General features: G+C 33.6%; 3 protein-coding genes across 3 annotated transcripts; 2 read left to right on the top strand and 1 right to left on the bottom strand.

The window, feature by feature from the left end:
• Positions 1–2,660: 2,660 nt before the first annotated feature.
• LOC105790178 (2-methoxy-6-polyprenyl-1,4-benzoquinol methylase, mitochondrial) lies at positions 2,661–7,391 on the bottom strand. The gene is made up of 9 exons (XM_012617641.2): positions 7,185–7,391; positions 6,392–6,502; positions 5,739–5,865; positions 5,587–5,648; positions 5,063–5,221; positions 4,774–4,918; positions 3,891–3,962; positions 3,279–3,387; positions 2,661–3,018 (listed from the first exon to the last, which is right to left on the bottom strand). The coding sequence occupies exons 2-9, from the start codon at positions 6,483–6,485 to the stop codon at positions 2,917–2,919; spliced, it is 870 nt and encodes a 289-aa protein (XP_012473095.1). The 5' UTR covers positions 6,486–6,502; positions 7,185–7,391; the 3' UTR covers positions 2,661–2,916.
• A 411-nt stretch (positions 7,392–7,802) lies between these two features.
• Positions 7,803–11,163, top strand: LOC105790177 (18S rRNA (guanine-N(7))-methyltransferase RID2). The gene is made up of 9 exons (XM_012617640.2): positions 7,803–7,990; positions 8,100–8,175; positions 8,272–8,355; positions 8,458–8,513; positions 8,615–8,671; positions 9,334–9,383; positions 9,470–9,622; positions 10,454–10,589; positions 10,801–11,163. Exons 1-9 carry the CDS (start codon positions 7,892–7,894, stop codon positions 10,963–10,965), a joined length of 876 nt encoding a protein of 291 aa, XP_012473094.1. The 5' UTR covers positions 7,803–7,891; the 3' UTR covers positions 10,966–11,163.
• Positions 11,164–13,836: 2,673 nt separating this feature from the next.
• LOC105790176 (valine--tRNA ligase, mitochondrial 1) lies at positions 13,837–21,458 on the top strand. The gene is made up of 21 exons (XM_012617639.1): positions 13,837–13,982; positions 14,095–14,163; positions 14,263–14,325; positions 14,610–14,779; positions 14,874–14,946; positions 15,039–15,104; positions 15,179–15,262; positions 15,399–15,476; positions 15,569–15,652; positions 15,817–15,896; positions 16,061–16,118; positions 16,195–16,497; positions 16,596–16,766; positions 17,795–17,994; positions 18,301–18,703; positions 18,795–19,046; positions 19,169–19,669; positions 19,815–19,921; positions 20,054–20,153; positions 20,268–20,416; positions 21,088–21,458. Exons 1-21 carry the CDS (start codon positions 13,845–13,847, stop codon positions 21,254–21,256), a joined length of 3,318 nt encoding a protein of 1,105 aa, XP_012473093.1. The 5' UTR covers positions 13,837–13,844; the 3' UTR covers positions 21,257–21,458.

Below are 21,458 nucleotides of genomic sequence, written 5' to 3'. Positions count from 1 at the left end.
TCATTGGATTGTAATTTTAGGGTAAACTGTAAAAATAGTCACTTTTGTTTGCCTTAAATTATATTTTAGTCACTTATGTTTGAAATGTTACGTTTTAGTCACTTACATTATCGTTTTGTTACGAAGTGGTCACTCTACCGTTAAACTCCATTACCTCCCTAACGACAGTCCTACGTGGTAGTCCAAATGAGTTTTAAATGCCAACTTGGATGTCTAGTTGCTGAGATGAAAATAGGTTTTTGGACTACCACACAGGACATCTAAGTTGACATTTAAAACCCATTTGGACTGCTACGTAAGACCGCCACTAGAGAGGTAACGAAGTTTAACGGTAGAGTGACCACATCGTAACAAAACGATAACGTAAGTGACTAAAATGTAACATTTCAAACATAAATAACTAAAACGTAATCTGAGGCAAATAAAAATAACTATTTTTGTAGTTTACCCAAATTTTTAAATTCGTAAAATATAAGGATAAGTAAAAATTTGGTACAACAAGCAATTACAATCCCCATTATCTACATAAAATATTAGAAGGACTAATTTGCAAATGTAAGTATACAAATTGGAAAATTTTGAAATTCAATTATCTTAGTAACTCCGCATCACTGAAAATAGGGGAGGAATCTCAACTGTTTAGACACGTTTATGAAGCATCTTATAGCAGACGCCATAAACTTGGCCATTAGTGGTATTTTTGTTAGTTTAAAAGTGTTACTTTGCTTTCGTCTTACGTTATTGTTTATAGCTTCTGATGTTTGCGGCAATCTTATTATATGTTTCGATTATATCTGTTTTTTATACCATATTTAGAATTACTTATAGTCTCTTCTCAACTCATAAATAAGAGAATAATACCCTTCAGCGCTCTTGAACTCACATCCTCCTATATTAACAATAATACCCATACTAATCGAGTCATGACTCAATCAGTATATAAACGTTGGGTAGTATTAAAAATTTTATATTTGCAACTCTCAATAGTCAAAATATTTATATGTTGATTTCCTTAAATGATATAAAATACCAATTAAAGAATAAATTTATTGCTCAAAAATATTAATTGCTCAAATTGGACCACTCTTTTTTTTTTTTTTTGCATATATAACAATCTTTTGTACCAAAACAAAACCAGATAAAATAATTGAAAGTTTTATAAAAAATGATTAAATCCTTCTCCCTGTTATATATTGTTGCCATCCTTCTCCTATTCACCTCAGGTATTATAATTATATTTCTCTGCCTGATTAAACTGATTCACGTAAATTTATGAGTTAACTGATTTGATCTCTTCTACTGGATTGATGTACTGATCGGTCCAATCCTATTCTAACAATTTTAAGTACATTTTTTTTTTGGTTGTAAAAATAGGTAAAGTAAACTGTGCAGTATGTGAAGAACAATTGGGGAAATGTGATGAGAATTGCGATTTTAAATGTCAAACTTCAAAGAATGGGAAAGGAATATGTGATGAAAACGGAATATGCAAATGCGTGTATGAATGCAAGGGGCCGGGAACTAAAAGCTGCAATGTGGGAATAGGACCCTGCAGTGAGCATTGCAGTGATGATTGTTGTGAACAAAATTGTGAATTTAAATATCCAGGGGTTCAAGATGGACATGGTTTTTGCTTGGCTATTGCTGGGATACCTGCTTCAAATCAATGTCTTTGCTATTTTTATTGTTAAGCAACAATGTATTGTCTACCATTTGCATGAAATAAAATTATATAAAAAAATTTTGATTTATTTTCTTTTATCAAGTTTAAAAACAAGCTGATTGAATGATTCAAGAATTTTTAAGTTCTGATTATTACATGAATCAAATCTGAAGGATATAAACGAGCCACGATATTTGGATAGATGCGCACTTTTTGAGGCTGAACTCTGGGATATTCTAGATGAACTATTTGTTCTGCTCAGTAAAAGATATAAATGAGTCACGATTCATACAAATAATCTAGATGTGGTCCAAGCTTTGACCGGTAATAGGTTTGAGGATTCAAGTATCAATGTGCTTAGGAGAGTCCAATGGGTTATGAGATTTTAAGGACAATGGTGGATTAAGTATACACCTAGAAAAGACAACATAATTACGGATCGGTTAGGCTAAACTGAGTTTAACGTGAAAGTCTAGCTTATAGGTCTTCAATGATGTTTGCAATGAAGTCTTAGGGATTTTATAACAAGAAGACAAAGCGAATGGCGTTTTTGAGCAATTTAATTCGATGTAATTTACTTCTTTTTATTTTTCACCAAAAATAAAATAAAATAAAAAAACAAATACTTAAACCTATTTTATAGATTTAATATAATTACTTTGATTTAATAAATTTAATCGAACTAATTTGATTTAATAGATTTAAAATCAATATATTTTTATTAATTTTAAATTGATGTAAAATTTGTGTAAATTACTTTAGTTTTATATTTCATTCATATGAATAACGTATATCAAATTTGATGTAAATTAAAATTTCTGATTATTGTTTGATGTAAAAAAATTTTATCGTTTAATAAATATTATTTTAAACCATATGATAGAAACATTAAATCAACTCAAAATTATATCGATAAATTTCACAATTGAATCTTAAAAATATTTGGATGTTGTTTTCTTACATTAAAGCTGGAATCTTCAAAACTTGCGTTCAATAATAGGGAAAACTTCAAAGTGAGAATATTTATTTCACATCAAGTACTGTACAGTGCAGTGAACTTTCTTGCATTAGTAGAAATATAAAACAAAGCTGAAAATGCATAACAGATCAACATGCTTGAACCTAAATGCTTCTCACGATGTCATTCCATCTAGATTGAACAGAAGCAAGCAGGCAGCGCCAGTTCGTTGCAAAGAATGCCGATAATGTTCAGTTATTATAAAAAGTTAAACAAAGAATTGCTTGATATACCATTAAATTTTTAGACCGGAATGAATGGCAACCACGCCCCCGACAAGATTTTCATACTCGACCTTCTGAAATCCGGCATCCGCAATCATTGAAGCAAACTTCTCCTGCATTGATGAAATTTTCAGAATTATTTTATGGCAAGACAGCGGAGCTGAAATTAGGATCACCAATGAATACAGAACCGATAACTCCAGAAAAACTTGAGCAATTCACTTGAAATGAAAATCCCAGAATTTCATACTTTATGTTCCAGATTTCTAGCCACCTTGAAGTAACTTATTTTCCAGGTAATCGAAAATGCATCAAGTAATTAATTGCATATTAGTCAGAAGTGATAAGAAGGTATGGAGGACTGAATTATGACCTGTGGTGGAAAACGGCGGATACTTTCAACTAGGTACTGGTAAGATTCTCTATCACCTGCAACAATCTCTCCCAGTCGTGGGATAACAGAGAAAGAATAAAAGTCATACCTGCATGAAGGGCAAAAAGTTCTTAGAATAAGGCTAAAGTAACCTGAATCTGATAAAACATGAAGAACATACATAAAGTGCTAAAAGAAAGCTCCACTAAGACTAGCTGTAAAATGAAATCTCACATGAATTTTTGAAAGTTAACAAGATGGATACTTGTTAGTTGGAAAATGAGGATTCCATTGATGTACTAGTTTTCTACAATTAGTAGTTTATTTGGCATGTAATTTAAACGTGAATCATGTCAAAGATTCTCCAGCTTTTATTTTCTAGAATTTATCACTTTCTTAAAAGGTTATTTAGTATGGTAGAAAAATTACTCTATTGTGTTAAGTAAAATATTTGCAAGAACAAAGTAGCTAAACGAAAATTTATATAAAGCAAAATGGTATAGTCTTAACAAAAGTTTCACTCTTTAGGGAACTTGCATAGATCGTTTATGTTCTAAAAGAACTTTTTATCGAACAGTTGCATTCAATATGAAAAGGGTGAAGGATACTCACAGTTCCTTAAATACAGGAATGTCAACATGGCTCAGTTCGAGACAAAGGAATCTTCCTCCCCGTTTCAAAACCCTGAGAGAGAGAGATGGGCACCAACATTATAGACACTATAATTCATAACACAAACCATATTCAGATATGGAACAATCTGTGCCACTGCATGGAAGTAGGTCCACAGCACAAAACAGGTAGCGAATTCTTAAAATTACAAGATTGTGAACAAAGAAAAGGAAGTTGGAAATGGAATGTTATTTCTCTTTGCGTAGAATCAACTTCACAAGTATGCCACAGAATATAATTAACACCAATTCTTAGTCTAACATATAATGAAAATGAAAAAGAAAAAGACAGAAGTTTTTGCTGAACCAGTGAACCATGAACTTAGAAATAAGCAGCATGAAAACCACAGCAAGTTATTATAACAAATAGATGAAATCAGCTTCATATTTCATTTACCATGTTTTCTAATTATCTTCATAATTCATCTCATACATAAACTGGTTCGAGAATACAGCAAGCTCGAGGACATACATGCATAGATGCTCCTGGGAAATTTGCTAACCCCATGAATTCAAGTCATAATCCGGCAGTCTACCTCGGTACTACTTTTGAGTATTAGTTGTAAAGCTAAGAGAATACTCTACAGTTTATTTCACCAAAAGTTACAGAATATTCAGTTCCTTAATCACTTTACTCAAAGCCATGATAACTGTTGGTCACAAGAAAGAAAATGTCCCTTTTCTAAACAAGTTATAGTACCGGTCTCTACAATTTATCTACATGGGCTTGGTTTCTTAGAGGGAATTAGAATATATCAGATGGTTCTGTAAAGAAAATGTCACTATGAACCAAAAGAAAGGGAGGTCAAAAGTTTGAAGTTTACCTATAAGCTTCAGAAAGAACTTTCTCTATGTGGGTGACATTTCTAATTCCAAATGCAATGGTATAACCATCCATTGAATTATCTTCAAAACTTAGGGCTTCTGCATCTCCTTGCACCCATACAAGAGATTTGTCTTCTCCAAGACCTAAAAGCACAGGGAAACAAGATAAAAAAAAAAAAAAAAAATAGTAACATTGAGGTGACGTACAAAATTTCCCTCCCAAATAATTCTTCACCTTTAGGAGATAAAATATAATCCATTCAACAACAAGCTTATTCTTTTATTTACCTTTCTCTAGGGCACGATTTTTTCCAACATCTAACATGTTTGGGTTGATGTCGCAGACATATATCCGAGTTTCTTCCTGTAGGTCATCATTGAGTGGATCTTGTAATGCTCTGCGTTTGATGCTGTTAACACTTTCCAGAATCCTGAAAGCAACATCACCTGCACATTCAGCATTTTTAACCTAAGGAATACAGCTTCAGTTTACATCAAGAAAATAGAATGAAGCATAGTAACACCCCAAACTTATCTCGTTTGATTTTACACTAGAAAATGACAGATAAATTTCTTTTTAAGGATCTAAGATTCACTTTCAAGGACATACTATTATGAGTGTTATTCATTATACTCACATTGCCCAAATTAATCATCCAACCAGTAGAACTACAACAGCTAGCCTAATTCTTTTTTCACTTTTGCAGTTCTTATATTTTCCCTTAACCTCACCATATTTATTGTTTGCCGGTGTTTATGCTTTATCCACTACAAGAAATGCACATATACTTCGTTCAACAAAGAAAGCCTACCTGTTCCACCAGCTACATCAAGATGTTTCATTCCTGGAAATGGGCTCAGTTTGGAAACCAATCTGATAAATTGGGCAGAAGACGTAAAGTAGAGAAAGCAACAAGATGATAAAAGTGAAATAATAAGAACAAAAATGCATACAAAATCCAACCTATCCTTCCACAGTCTATGTAGTCCACCACTCATAAAGTCATTCATGAGATCATAGTTTGAAGCAACATTGCTAAAGACTTTACCAACCATTTGGCTTTTCTCTTCTTCTCGTACTTCTTTAAACCCTGAAAACATAACACTAGTAAAATTCATACTGATTGTGACACAAGGGAGGTTGTAGGAATTCAGATACATGTATAGGGTGAAGTATTTGAGATTTGAGCATTAAGAGCAAAGAAAATCGCATATATGCATCTGGTATATGGATACGAAATATGCATAGTCGACCTTTTTGTGATAAGAAATAGCTACTTCCGAAACCTATACTTCCATGGTTTTCACATCAGCCATCTATTTTCCAATTTTTGTGCTACAAAATATAGTGTCATATTTCCATCTAAAGTGAAGTTGCCTACAGTAATTCAGATCTTCATGTTGCAAGGCACAAACAAAACCACATAAAGTCTCCGGGAAGAACCGCAAAGGTATTGATGAAGACATTGAAAACATGCATAAAGATATGCTAAGCATTTCAAATATATTGATGAGCAAAATTGAATAAATAAATCAAATAAGCAAGAATCAATATTTCATTTTCTTTCTTTTCTTTTATTTATTTTTCTGTAGAGAAAGAAAGAAGCAGACAAATACCAAAACTTGTGGCATGTGAATGTAACAGAGAAGCAGAACACAGCTTGGGCGAAATTCGACTGCTGAGAGTCTTAGTTACCAGCCTGAGAGCCATTCCGCTACAACGATTGCCTACAAAAAAACTCACATTCACTTTCTACTTACAATAGTATGATCTATATTACCCGGATTCTTCATTTTCTCCAAAGCAAACATGGTATATAAAAATGAAAAAAACTTATACAAAATTGAGCATATACACTTGTTCCAAATCCAAGTAACATAAAGAAAATGAGTCCTCTACAATTAAGAAGATGATACAAATAAAATTCTTATAACTTATAGTTAAGTAATTAGCAAATTTGGAAACAACCCACCATTTATCCCATGTTTGGATTGAATAATAACATCCAAAATTCAACAGAATATGAATCATTTAAAGAGAACTGGAGCTTAAGCATATTATATAAACAGAATTACTAGCTGGTAGAGAATTAGAAACTTTTAAGTTAAATTTCACTAACTCGGAACATATCCTGCCCTGACCCCGACCCGAAATTCTACACGCGTCCCCCGACCCGAATTTTACTTCATTTCATTGCTTCAAACCAATTCTTTAATTAACAATTCACTCAATTATTTTGATTTATAAAACAGTGGTGAATCAAAGATTTGCCAATGCAATGAACTCCTCAAAAATTTTGATTTGCCAACAAATTTGCTTACTCGATACAAATATATATGTTGCTTTTCAGCAAAGAAAATCAAATAAATTTATCCAAGAAAAAAGTAAAAAGAGAATGTGAAGAATAACCTGCTTTCACTGTGTCGATTTGTATGGAGAAACGAAACCCCCAGGCCCCAACAGATTTCGATCGCGACTGAAAATGGTGAAGACAGAGATGGCGTTGGATATTGGCGAAAGGATCAAAGGAATAACGAAAATCACTGATAATTTTAGGGTTTTAGGGTACTAAAGACTAAACAGAGGCGGCAGTGGGACAAAAGTCTCAGGAGAGTTAAATCGTAAATAAAAATATAAAGAGAGATAATTTTGTAAATATTCCAGTGAAGTCGGGGGGTGGGTTTATTCTATATCGACCCCGTTAATTTTAAAAAATTAACTCGAATCAACCGAAACATTAATATTTGTTTTTTAATTAGACAAATTTATTTGAAAGAAGGATAATTTATTAATATAATAAAAAATAAAGTATAAATTGGTCAAATATTTTAGATTTCACCCTAAATCTTATAATACAAGATAAGACTTAATTGATAGTTTATTAATATAGTGAAACTGTATTGAAACTTGAGGACCAATTTAAAACATTTTCCATAGTTGAAGGAATATTCTGGAATTAACCCTTAACTTTAAATGGAAAAAAAGTAGTTTTGGGTTTAAGCTGTTGATCCTCCACAAAGGATATAGTATTTAACCCTTCAAAAGTCCAGCCGCCCTTCTCACACTCTCAAACTCCCTCGCGTTGCCGTCGCATACCCGCCGCCGGAGTTGATAGGATGTCGAGTCGGCCTGAATTGCAAGCCCCGCCGGAGATTTTCTACGACGACGTAGAAGCTCGAAAATACACTTCCTCATCTCGTATTGCTGAAATACAGGTTCACTTTGCAGTTATTTTTCCTTTTATTTTGTGTATAATTTTATTAGCAGCTGAAATTACTAAGCATTGAAATTTGGGTTTTTTTTTGTAAAAAAAAAAATAAATAGACAAAGCTCTCTGAGAGAGCACTGGAACTTCTGGCTTTGCCCGATGATGGAGTCCCAAGGTTGCTCCTTGATATCGGTATATATATTTATTTCTCTGCTCAAACAAAAATAATATAAAATGAAATTACCTTTTTTTTAATATTTAATTTGTAATATTTTGTTGTTATTTTAGGTTGTGGATCAGGGCTTAGTGGGGAGACAATAACTGAGAATGGTCACCAATGGATTGGTTTAGATATTTCTGAATCAATGCTTAGTAAGTTTAATTCTTATTTTTTGTTGTTGAAACTTAATTTTTTGACACATTTGTAATAAATTATTTTAAGTTTTTTTTTTTTTTTGGGGCTTTGATTTATAGATGTTGCTTTGCAAAATGAGGTTGAAGGAGATTTGTTACTTGGTGATATGGGTCAGGTAAATTACCAAGTTCTTAAATATCTTCAAAACCGATGTTATTGTAGCTGTTTTCGGACATGTTTCTTAAATGAAGACTTCATTGCTATATTAATTTTCAGGGCTTAGGACTTCGACCTGGAGTTATCGATGGAGCTATTAGTATCTCTGCTGTTCAGGTATGCTTTTGGTCAATATTTTGCTTCACCGTTTTCATATATTCAATTTCAAATCTATGCTTCGAATATTCTGAATTCTGTAAGTCTTGCCTTGTGTATGAAAAAAACTTAATTCATTATGGATCAGATTACCATTTCAACTGTATTGATTTGAATGTATTTTACTTTGGAAATCCCCTTACATCTTATGGGAGCCTCGGTTTTCTGTTTGTCTGTCTTAAATTTTCGGGTTTCAATCATTATCAAGAATGCACTTGCTATGGTATTAAATCTAATTGAATTCGCCCCTTTAAAACCCGGAAACAACCTCTCTGAGTAAATATAGAGAATGCTGCATATATTGTGACCTTCCCAGAACCCTTCTTCTGGTGGGAACCTGCAAATAAGTTTACCATACAGTGTCTCATAGTTTTTACAATAAAAGTCTTTGAAATGTCGATTGGAGATTTGCGGAGAAAGAAACAATCATTTATCTTAAAATGTTATGTGGTCAGCACTTTTTCTTTGGGTGCTAAATTTCTCTTTATGGAGAGGATTAATGTGACTTAAGCCTGCAATTTATTCTCCAAAGCGTTCTTGTAATTGGTTTAAACTGAAGCAGTTTAAAGACTTCATATTCTTGCTCATGATTTCTTTTCTCCTTTTGTTGCTTTGGCATGCAGTGGTTATGCAATGCTGACAAGTCCTCTCACGAGCCAAGATTGAGATTAAAGTATGTTAATGGTTTTTATGTATCTAGTTTTTTGTAAATGGGAAATGTATTTCAGTAAATTTAATATGGTTGATTTCATCTTTTAGGGCTTTTTTCGGATCATTATATAGATGCTTAGCAAGGGGAGCTAGAGCAGTGCTCCAAGTATATCCTGAAAATATAGCCCAACGTGAGCTAATTTTGAGTTACGCAATGCGCTCTGGATTTGCTGGTGGCGTGGTTGTCGATTACCCGCATAGGTACATTGCGATCCCATATGAACTATTTATGATTGGCTTTACAATTGCCTTCTTTCGTCGTGTCCATATATGTGTTTGGTGGGATGGATTGTTTGAGTTAATGACAGCTATACATACACTTGCTTCTATTCCTTTTTCTTGTTCATGATGAACTTGTTTTAGATCTGATTGTTTATGCCTCCAATTGGATCATACGATTTGTTCCATTCCTTTTAATGGAATCAAGATTTGCAGTCTCGTTTATTCAGAGGCAATGGAATGTATTGCATGAAATTATCGACATTTCATGATTACTGGTGTTATTTTCCTGCTATTATGTCCTTGCGGGCATTTGTATCTTAGCATTCCACTTCTTTTTACCTTATGCCTCTCGTACTTTGCATTTTCGTTTTTGTTTATATTAGATTTATCCATCTATTGTATCTTTGTTAGTGCATGGTTTTCAGAACTGGACCGGTGGTTGAACTGGTCAGGCCACCGGTTCATCGGTCCGACCAGTCCGTCTGGTTCGATAAAAGAAATCATTAAAAGAATCTTAAAAATTTTAAAATTATGTATTAAAAATTCAGTTCAACTGATCCATACTGATTTGATGCCCTTCTCCGAACTGGTACCTTGGCCTATTCACGGTCTGACTGGCCAGCCCAGTCTAATTCAAACAACCTTGCACTAGTTTAGGGAAAGGTGCGAATATAATTTCAGTGAAAATATGCATTCATGAACATAGGAGAGAGTTCCAATAGAACACCCTTTCTTTTAAATATATAGATAGATGGACATTTCGTTGTATCATTTTAAGCACTCTAACACTAACTAATTGTCTTTCGCTAGTACCAAGAAGAGAAAAGAATACCTTGTCCTCACTTGTGGCCCACCGTCTGTCAGCTCTGCGGTTCCCAGTGGAAAAGGTGAAGACGGAGAGAGTTGTTCTGATGATGAGAGCAGTGGAGATGAAGAAAATCAGACGGTGAGCCTATTTTTATATGTATATATATGTATCATATTACATGCTTTATTGCCCTATACTAGTCAAGGCCCGCACTTTTTTTCCCGGAAAACGAAATAAATAAGTGGTTTACGTAGTTTAGTACATTGCTCGTTGTTGCTTCGGTTTCTGCGGCCACAATGACTGCAACTACTTATATGTCATTGTTGTGTTTTTTGGGGTTTTGTTGCAGGTTTGCATTTCGGACAGGCATAGACCTCGGAAAAAGCAGAAAGTAAACAAGAAAGGCAAGGGCAGAGAATGGGTGTTGAGGAAGAAGGACCAGATGAGAAGGAAAGGGAATGTTGTGCCCCCTGACACGAAGTACACTGCTCGAAAACGGAAAGCTCGTTTCTAACCAGCTACGATATTATAGATCTGAAAGTTTTGGGATGAACTAGTTTTACTTATTTCATGGTTTATTATCACTTTGAAAATCATAGTTAACTACTCTAATGGTGATTTAAGGTTTTGGTTCTTGTATCAATACATACACATCTCTGTATTTTGGTTTTAAGAAAATATTGATATATATATGTGGATGTGTTTATGGTTCTATGATTTGGAATTTTGGAATGTTGAGAAATTTTCTAAAATAAGAAGCATTAATATTTAATTACACAAACATATTTTTGGAGGGTAAACTACTAAAATAGTCATTTTGTTTGTCTCACGTTACAGTTTAGTCACTTATGTTTGAAATGTATGTTTTAGTTATTTACGTTAGTGTTGTAAAATTTTAGTCATTAAGCCCTTAATTGTTGTTAACGTGTAACAGAAATTGATGTATTTTTTCTTCTTTTGTGTTTTATAACTTTTTTATCCATTCTCTTCGCTTCTTTCTTTGATTTTTTCTTTTTTCATTTTTTAACGTAGTTTTTCTATATTTTCATTTGTTAAAATTAGTCCACAAATTCACTTCATTTGAAAAAATTAAATTGTTCAAAAAATTAAAAGTATATGGATTAGTTTTAACAAATGGAAAACATAGAAAATTATGTTAAAATAAATAGAGAAAGGAATAAAATAGAAAGAGAAGTAGAAGACAAGAGACTGAAAAATAAATTAAAAGAACATAAAAAATTAAACTGTTCAAAATGAAAAGAAATATGGGGACCAAATAAATTAATTTAAAATTTTTGTTTGAAATAATTATTTAATGTGTCACGTCAGTTTACCATTACATGTTAACAGCAATTAATAGCTCAATGACTAAAATGTTATAACACGATAACGTAAGTGACTAAAACGAAATATTTCAAACATAAGTAACTAAAATGTAACCTAAAATAAACAAAAGTGACTATTTTAATAGTTTATTTTAATTAAAAAAGTTAGTAATATTATTTTTATACATATTTAAATCCAATTAACGTTATTCAATTCAATCTAACCCTATATGTGATAATGATTATAATTTTGCAAGCTTTTTAACATTTGAGTTGAGTTGTATCTAATTCTATTTATAAACATGTAATATTTTTATTATATTTTGTTTATGTCAAAATTAATTTATAATGTAATATTACAATGTAAACTCTAAAAATATAATAAAAATATAATTATATAATATAATATATATTTAATTATTACATGTTAAACTACATTGTAGGAAATCAATTATGGTTAAATTTTCTATTTTAGTTATTAAATTATAAAATAATTATTTAATTAATTGTATTTATTTTTTATCATTACTCTTGTTGACTAGGTAACAAAAAGATGATATTATAATTAAAAATTGTTATAATGGTTGATTAAGTCTTAATTCGATTGGCATGGGTATTATTGTCAATGCATGATGGCACATGTTCGAATGCGCTGAAGTGCATTATACTCTTATTTATGAATCGAGGAGGGACTATGGATAGTTCTAGGTATTGTGATGCCACGATAGCAATTAATTAAGTTTTAAAAGTAAAAAAAAAATTATAGTTTTTATTTGAAATATTTTAATTTGGTTTTTTTTAAATTTAATTAATTACCGATATAGCATTCACGTGACAATCTATTTTAGGGTGATTTGATAAATATCACAAGTTTAAGGGCTAAAGGAAGTGAAAATTTAAACGAAGGACTAAAATGATATTTTTGTAAACTTTGAATGCCAAATAAATTATTACAGCATCAATACTATACACTCGTACTAAAACATATAAGAACACATCATTTCGTATGAATTTACAAGCTGTTAGTGCATTAAATATGAAATATAAATTCACAAGTTTTAAAATAGATATAATAGTAAATTTAATCCTCAACATTTATACATTATCAATTCAGTCTTAATTCTAAAAAAATTAACTCTCAACATTTACTAGAGGTGCTCATGGCCAGGCGGCCTGGCCCGGCCCGACGGCCCGCCCGAAATATGGAAGAATTTGGGTAAAAATATAAGTCTGAAATATGAGTTTGGGTAAAAAAATGAGGCCCATTTAGAAAACGGGCCGGGCCTCGGGCACCTTTTTTTGCTCGGGCCCAGCCCAGCCGGCCCGAATATAACAAATATATATTTTATTTTTTATTTTTAAAATATTTTTAAAATACTTTTTTATTTTTTATTTTTAAAATATTTTTTTGGTGTTTATTAAAAATGGGTCGGGCTGGGCTCAGGCTTAGAAATTTTTTTCTCGGGTCGGGCCTAGACAAATTTTTATGCCCATATTCGGGCCAAGTCGGGCCCGGGTCTAGGACGCAGGCTGAATTTTTTAGGCCCGGCCCAACTCATGAGCATCTCTAACATTTACGCATTATGTAATTTGATTTTTATTTTTTTGCAATCTTGCTTTTATTTCTGACAATGACGGTTAATTTTAAAAGAACAAGAAAAGAGTAAAATTATTAACTTCGATTTTTTGTGTTTCATTTTTGTATATTTTCAATTAAATTTAATTAAAAGCTTGTTTTTGGAAAGAAAGTAAAAGCAAAAAAATCAATTTACATAATATGTAAATGTTGAGTGTTAATTTTTAGAATCAAAATTAAATTAACATAATGTATAAATGGTTAAATTTACTATTATGTAAATTTTAAAAGCTTTCACGTCATTTCAATGTTAACCATTTAACCTTTGATGACCAAAAAGATAAAATTAAATATTTAAATGATTATTTTGTAATTTTTTATAGTTGAGTGGTAAAAAAATAAATTTACCAATAGGTGACTACAGTGTGGTTTACCCCGGAAAATTCCATAAATAAAAACGAAATAAAACGCTAAACTTATTCGACTTGTTTTATGGTTTCTCTTTCACTTATTCTCGGTCTGAAGCACATAACAAAAACCCTGACTAACGCACTAAGGCCCTCGAAGCCCACACCCTTTCTATTGGACGCCGCTCTGTTTCCTCTTTCGCATCAAAGCTCAGCAGCCATGGTAGTGTACTTCCTTTACTTCGTTTTTCTTCATTACTTTTTATCTATCACTAATTTTCTCATTTCATTGATTTTTTTTCTTTTCTTGTAATTTTTTTGGATTAAATTTGCAGTCTCAGCAACCGGATACGAAGCCTTTGACTGAAGAAGAGCTCGAACGAAAGAAAAAGAAAGAAGAAAAGGTTCATTTGTTATTATTTTTTTCATTTTAGTTTAATTACTTCCAAATCTGGATTCGTTTATTTTTATTTAGCTTTACCTATGTTTTTTTTTGGTGATAGGCGAAGGAGAAGGAACTGAAGAAACAAAAGGCCTTAGAAAAAGCTGAGTTAGCCAAACTTAAGGTAACTGCAAGTAAAAATCTGCTTAAGAACTTGTAAAACTGTGCGTGTAATTAGTTTTAGGCCTCACAACTTTGGATACGATTCGAAAATAGGACACTGATTAACTTGTTTTAAACATGATTAACATAACAAGTTAATTTGTGTTTATGTTATTCGGTTTGCATGAGAAGCATGAGATATGATGCATGGATTACATGGTTTGCTAGATGTAGCTAGTTTTGTTTTGATTTTAGCAATGTTGAAATCAATGAGTGTTTTTTTTTTCTTCTTGTGATTCTACAAAGGCACAACAAGGATCGAATGCTCCAAAAAAGAGTGCAAAGAAGAGTGCCAAGCGAGAAGCAGATGATGAGAATCCAGAGGATTTTGTGGATCCAGAGACTCCTTCGGGCGAGAAGAAAAGACTATCTAATCAGATGGCCAAGCAATATAGTCCAGCTTCTGTGGAGAAGTCGTAAGTGTTGAAAAAGTTCACAATTGGTAGATTAGATATGTTTTAAAGTTAATTTTTGTTTCAACTATTGCATTCTTTGTCTCTGTATGTTTAGATGGTATGCTTGGTGGGAGAAATCTGGGTTTTTTCAGGCTGATGCAAGCAGCTCAAAACCACCGTTTGTGATTGTATGAATCAAACTGGAATTCACCCAATTCTCTTTATTTACCTTTTTTCAAACTAAAGTGATGATTCTTTAATAACCTGACTGATTTTGCAGGTTCTTCCTCCACCAAATGTGACTGGGGCTCTGCACATTGGCCATGCACTGACTTGTGCCATAGAGGTTGCACAGTGTAATGCTACTGCTGCTAATATTTATTGGCAACTTTTTCATTGTATTTCATTTATTTCATGCAGGACACGATCATTCGTTGGAGAAGAATGTCTGGATACAATGCATTGTGGGTACCTGGCATGGATCATGCTGGGATAGCTACACAGGTTGTGTTCCTTCGGTATTTTTTTGGATCAGTTAAAGCTTAAGTTTCATTTTGTTATATTTAAGTTACTACATTTTGCTTTTTGTTTGATATAGACAAGTGTGACTTGAAGTTGCTCTAATATCTGAATTTTTCAGGTGGTTGTAGAGAAAAAGCTAAAGCGTGAAAGAGGCTTAACCAGGCATGATGTTGGTCGCGAAAATTTTGTAAATGAAGTGAGTTTTAACTCTGAAATTAAGATGGAGCTATCGATTTGCTCTGCAAATATAACATCTTTATGGCTTTTTATTGATACCGCAATTATTAGGTTTGGAAGTGGAAGGATGAGTATGGTGGTACCATTCTGGGACAGTTACGACGTTTGGGTGCCTCCCTTGATTGGTCCCGTGAGGTAAAATATGAATAGCAACCTTTAATAGTATAACTTTTTCTTTTCATATTGGCTGATGGGCCATGGCTATATAGTTAAATTTATCTTTAGCTGTTTTATTAATAGCTTCTCATGTTTCTTGCTGGTTTTTCTTTTTTATTATATTATTTATTTATTTTTTCCAGTGCTTTACAATGGATGAGAAGAGGTCAAAGGCTGTGATGGAGGCTTTCAATCGGCTTTATAAGGAGGGTCTTATTTATAGGCATGTTTTATGCTGAATGATTTCTGTTATTCTGTGATTTGATGAAATTTGTGTTGCTGAAAGTAAAAATGAAGTTCATAGCATTTAGAATGATTTGTATCCTTTAAGCACAATCCTTTGTTTTTCAAATATGTTGCCTCTTCATTTCTCCATGCATTTTACAGGGATTTACGGTTAGTCAATTGGGACTGTATCTTGCGAACTGCTATCTCTGATATAGAGGTAATTCAATTTTTGGGTAAATTTTTTTTCTTCTGCATCTTTTGCTGCTTTTCTTGAAGTTGCTCCATGTTTCTAGGTAGATTATACGGACATCAAAGAAAGAACTTTGTTAAAGGTACCTAGTTATGAAAAACCAGTGGAGTTTGGAGTGTTGACCTCCTTTGCTTACCCTTTGGAGGGAGAATTGGGTGAAATTGTTGTCGCCACTACTAGGGTAGAAACAATGCTTGGCGACACAGCTATAGCTATTCATCCGGAAGACAAGAGGTACAGTCATCTGCACGGGAAATTTGCCATTCACCCTTTCAACGGACGAAAACTTCCAATAATCTGTGATGCAATTCTAGTTGATCCAACTTTTGGAACTGGTGCAGTAAAGGTAAAGAGTTTTATCATAGATTTTGAGATGCTGTTGCTAACTGCGCATCTTTCCTTGTTTTGTTTACTTTTCTTGGCTTTGCCTTCAATGTTGCACAGATAACACCAGCTCATGATCCAAATGATTTTGAGGTGGGCAAGCGCCATAACCTTGAATTTATTAACATTTTCACTGATGATGGGAAAATAAATAGCAATGGTGGGGCAGATTTTGTTGGAATGCCACGGTTTAAGGCTCGTGAGGCTGTGATTGATGCATTACAGAAGAAGGTATTTGATTTTATTGATATGTATATGGGAAGAGTTATCTTTCATTTTGAGATCATGCAAATATTCTTGTGTAATTTTCTCTGCTGCAGTAGTATTGAATCTTTGATAGTTAAATTTCTTGATTATGGGTGTGCTCACCCCTTTCATCCCATCTATGTATGTAGAAAGAATTAAACCTGCATCCATTTGGTTTAAAATGCTAATGCTCTACCCCAAACTTCAAGGTATTTTCCCACTATGCTGGATTCACATGCAATGATATTTCACTATTGAGCTCTAGTCTGGACTGCATATTTGGTTAACCTGTGGCATCTGCAAAAAATAAATAACTAAATAAGTGCAACTAAAATTCCTAGAAAGAAGATACTAGAAGGGAGGGTAATTATGATTGCTTCCTGATTTATGGTTCTTTTATACCTTTGGGGTTTCAGTATTTCTTCAGACATGGTGGCATTTTGCCATTTCAAGAGTTGTAATTTGAGGTGTAAAGTTATCATTTAACAACTATAAACATTGGTTTATGAGCTACGTTTTCTTTCTTTGGGGGGTAATAAGACATTGATAAATGATGATTGTATATAAGGTTTGATTTACTATTGCAAGAATAAAAATATACAAGTTTATATATGTGTGTATTTATCTGTAAGAAGGAAAATAAATCTGAAATCCAAGCAAAGTCATGCTTTAGTTATGCTTTATAAGTCAAGTACATTCTTTTTGTTGTGGGATAGATGATATATGTTACGTGGACATGGGGGATGAGAGTTAGATACAAGTATGTCTCCAACCTAGGCATTGTAGTTTTCTCAAGTTAATCATGTCCATTGTATCTGTGTTGGAAAATGAGGACTCAGGATAGCACAATTGGTGAGCAATTTGAATGCATGAAAAGTCCTTAGGTTGTTGACCAATCTTTTGCCTTTTGCACGTTTATATTGTATAGCTTTTGGCATTAAATAATTTCTATTTTCATCAATGCATGATCGGAAATAATTTCTATATTAATTAATTTATTTCTTCATCTTCAGAAATTGTATCGAGGAGCTCAAAACAATGAAATGCGCCTTGGCCTTTGTTCAAGAACCAATGATGTCATTGAGCCAATGATAAAGCCCCAGTGGTATGTTAGCTGCAGCAGCATCGCGAAGGAAGCTCTTGATGCAGCCATGGATGATCAAAACAGGAAGCTTGAGTTCATTCCGAAGCAGTACACTGCGGAATGGAAAAGGTACTCATTTAGTATTTTTTCTTCTGCTTGCTGCTAATATGTTCTAGAATAATGATCAAGTATTATGACTTTTTTTTTATGTTTGGTGTTGTGACATTCTCATATTTGAATTAGCTTGCTCCAATGTGATTAACCAAAGGCCTAAAAAATGTAGGAAACTATTGCTTCTAGAAATTTCAGGTTAACAATTCTTGTTGGTTTCCATCGAATGGCTCCATGGCTGACTTTATTTCTATGTCATATTCATCTTACACCATCCTGGTTTAATGGCTGCATGGCGTGAGTGATAGTTTCCAAATGATGCAGGTGGCTTGAGAACATTCGTGATTGGTGTATTTCAAGGCAGCTTTGGTGGGGTCACCGTATTCCTGCATGGTATGTTACTTTGGAAGATGATGAACTGAAGGAACTTGGTGCTTATAATGATCACTGGATAGTTGCCCCCAATGAGGAGCAGGCTCTAGCAGAAGCTAGGAAGAAATATTCTGGGAAGAAGTTTGAGATGTCTCAAGATCCTGATGTACTCGACACTTGGTTTTCTTCTGGTCTTTTTCCATTATCTGTGTTGGGATGGCCAGATGATACAGATGATTTAAAAGCATTTTATCCAACATCGGTTCTTGAAACTGGCCATGACATTCTCTTCTTCTGGGTTGCTCGAATGGTTATGTTGGGAATTAAGTTGGGAGGTGATGTACCATTCAGTAAGGTGAGTGCAATCTTGTCCTTAATTGTGTACAGCACTCTTATGAGACTGCTTCAAGTTCTCTATTGACCCTAGATGATTTTCATTTTTTCAGGTTTACTTACATCCCATGATCCGAGATGCACATGGGCGTAAGATGTCTAAGTCTTTGGGAAATGTAATTGATCCTCTTGAAGTGATAAATGGGATATCACTTGAAGGTCTTCACAAGAGGCTTGAGGGGGGTAACTTGGATCCTAATGAGCTGGCCACTGCCAAAGAAGGGCAGCGGAAAGATTTTCCTAACGGTATTGCTGAATGTGGTGCTGATGCTCTCCGGTTTGCTCTTGTTTCCTACACCGCTCAGGTTCGTACTTCTACATGCTTATTCTATTATGTTATGTTTCTACTCTCATTAAACTTATTGTTCTTCTCTGAGAAACCTTGCACTTGTCAGCCTTTTTTTTTAAATTTATTTTTTCATTTCAGTCAGATAAAATCAATTTGGATATCCTAAGAGTGGTTGGCTATCGTCAATGGTGCAACAAATTATGGAATGCTGTTCGTTTTGCCATGAGCAAACTTCCGGATGACTATACTCCTCCATCAACCATAAATCCCGAGACAATGCCTTTTAGTTGTCGCTGGATACTCTCAGTGTTAAACAAGGCTATATCGAAGACTGTATTGTCATTAAATTCATATGAATTTTCTGATGCTACGACCAGTGTGTATTCTTGGTGGCAGTATCAGTTCTGCGATATTTTCATCGAAGCAATCAAGCCTTACTTTGCTGGTGATAATCCAGCTTTTTCCTCTGAAAGGAAATTTTCACAAGATGCTCTTTGGGCTTGTTTGGAAATAGGCCTGCGTTTGCTTCATCCATTTATGCCATTCATTACAGAAGAACTGTGGCAGCGCCTTCCAGGAGTAAAGAGCCACACAAAGAAAGAATCTATAATGATGTGCGATTACCCATCACCAATAGAGGTAAGTTCCTGCTTCTTTTGGTAATAATTTTTTTGTTTTATTATCCTGAAAACTGAAAAATCATATGATAACTGAACAAAAAAATTTGTGCAAGTTCAACTTTTAATTTCGGTCTTTGTGCACTGGCTTCTTTTTCCCTTTGCAGAGCTGGACAAATGAAAGAGTGGAATATGAAATGGACCTTGTAGAGTCCACTGTAAGGTCTCTTAGGTCACTTCGGGCCGAGCTGCTTGCTAAGCAGAAGAATGAAAGGTTCATAAGTGACACACTATATATATATTCTTTTTGTTGTTTCAAATCTTCAAAGGAGCTGGCTTGTGATTGCCTTGACATAACTCACAGCAAATCTTTGTCTAATTGTATTGCATTAATTTTTTTTTTTAGGTTACCTGCTTTTGCATTATGTCAAAATGATGAAGTGGCGAAAATAATAAGATCATGTGAATTAGAGATCTTAACCCTTGCCACGTTATCGTCTTTCAAGGTATTGCAGCATATTAAACACTGATGCATCGAATTCCAATTCAGAATTTTGGATTATCCTTCGATTATAGTGTTCAAATGCGGTTTTTAATGTTTTCAAATTACCAATCTCCAGGTTCTACTGAGTGGTGTGGATGATGCTCCAGCTGGATGTGCATTTGAAAATGTTAATGAAAACCTTAAAGTTTATCTTAAGGTTCATGGAACCCTAAATGCAGAAGCAGAACGCGAAAAGATTAAGAATAAAATGGATGAAATACTGAAGTAAGTTTTTTTCTATTCTAGACTTTTCATTTTATTTTGATGTACTAATGTTTGGCATCTGTATTTAATACATATCGGATGTGATTATGGAGATATGACCTTCCAAAAACTTCAAAATATATATCTTTATCAGATGGACCTATCAATTGGGCGAGTCGGGTTGGTTTGGAGTTGGATCAATTCATAAATCAAGTCAATTAGGGCTTTAGGACTTTTCTAATCTTTTCAGTTCAAGTCAATTTTGAATCTGGGTAATTTGGGGTTTAGTCAATTTCGGGATCGGCTCATTTCAGGTTTGGGTCAATTTCTTGTGCTTCATTTAGGATGTTTTGGGTTCGGGTTTTTCGAGTCAGGTCCTTCAGGTTTGAATCAGTTTGGATTTGGATCTGTTTCCAGGTTCGGACTTCATTATTGACTTTTTATGGTCAAAATGGATTGGGTCAAGTTTGCATTCAGTTTGATCAAGTCGGGTTTCTGGGTTCAGGTCAAAATATATGGAAAGAAACTTAAAGAAAATTTAATATATCAGTGTCAGGCTCATGCTCATATCTGACACTTACATTTAAGTCTGAGTAAGATAGGGCACGAATATTTTGGTCAATCTTCGATACATGTCAATGTAGCAAGAGAGTTGCCATAACTCACAGGATCAAAATTGTTTGTTTTAACAGGCAGCAGGAGAAGCTGAAGAAGATCATCAGTGCATCAGGATATCAAGAAAAAGTTCCATCTCACATTCAAGAAGAGAATGCAACAAAGCTGGCAAAACTTCTCCAAGAATTTGAGTTTTTCAAGAAAGAAAGCGATCGTTTAGAGTCCGAATCCCAGCATCAAAAGTAAGGTTAACCCCTCCCTTTTGAGTTTCTTGATTCGAATGATAATTTGGATGGCATTACACTATCTCTTCTCTTTTATGATTGTTTTGTTACTGTCTAAACCTCACCAATACTTTTGTTTATTTTTAACATTTGATGCTTGCCATGTTTGTCATACAAGAGTTTACACAGTGAGTTAATCGTATGAAAATTTCCCACTTTGCTTA

Source organism: Gossypium raimondii, chromosome 8, assembly GCF_025698545.1.
Source record: "Gossypium raimondii isolate GPD5lz chromosome 8, ASM2569854v1, whole genome shotgun sequence".
NCBI lineage: Eukaryota > Viridiplantae > Streptophyta > Magnoliopsida > Malvales > Malvaceae > Gossypium > Gossypium raimondii.
Note: the sequence above shows the minus strand (reverse complement) of the source record. Positions and strands in the feature narration are given on the sequence as shown.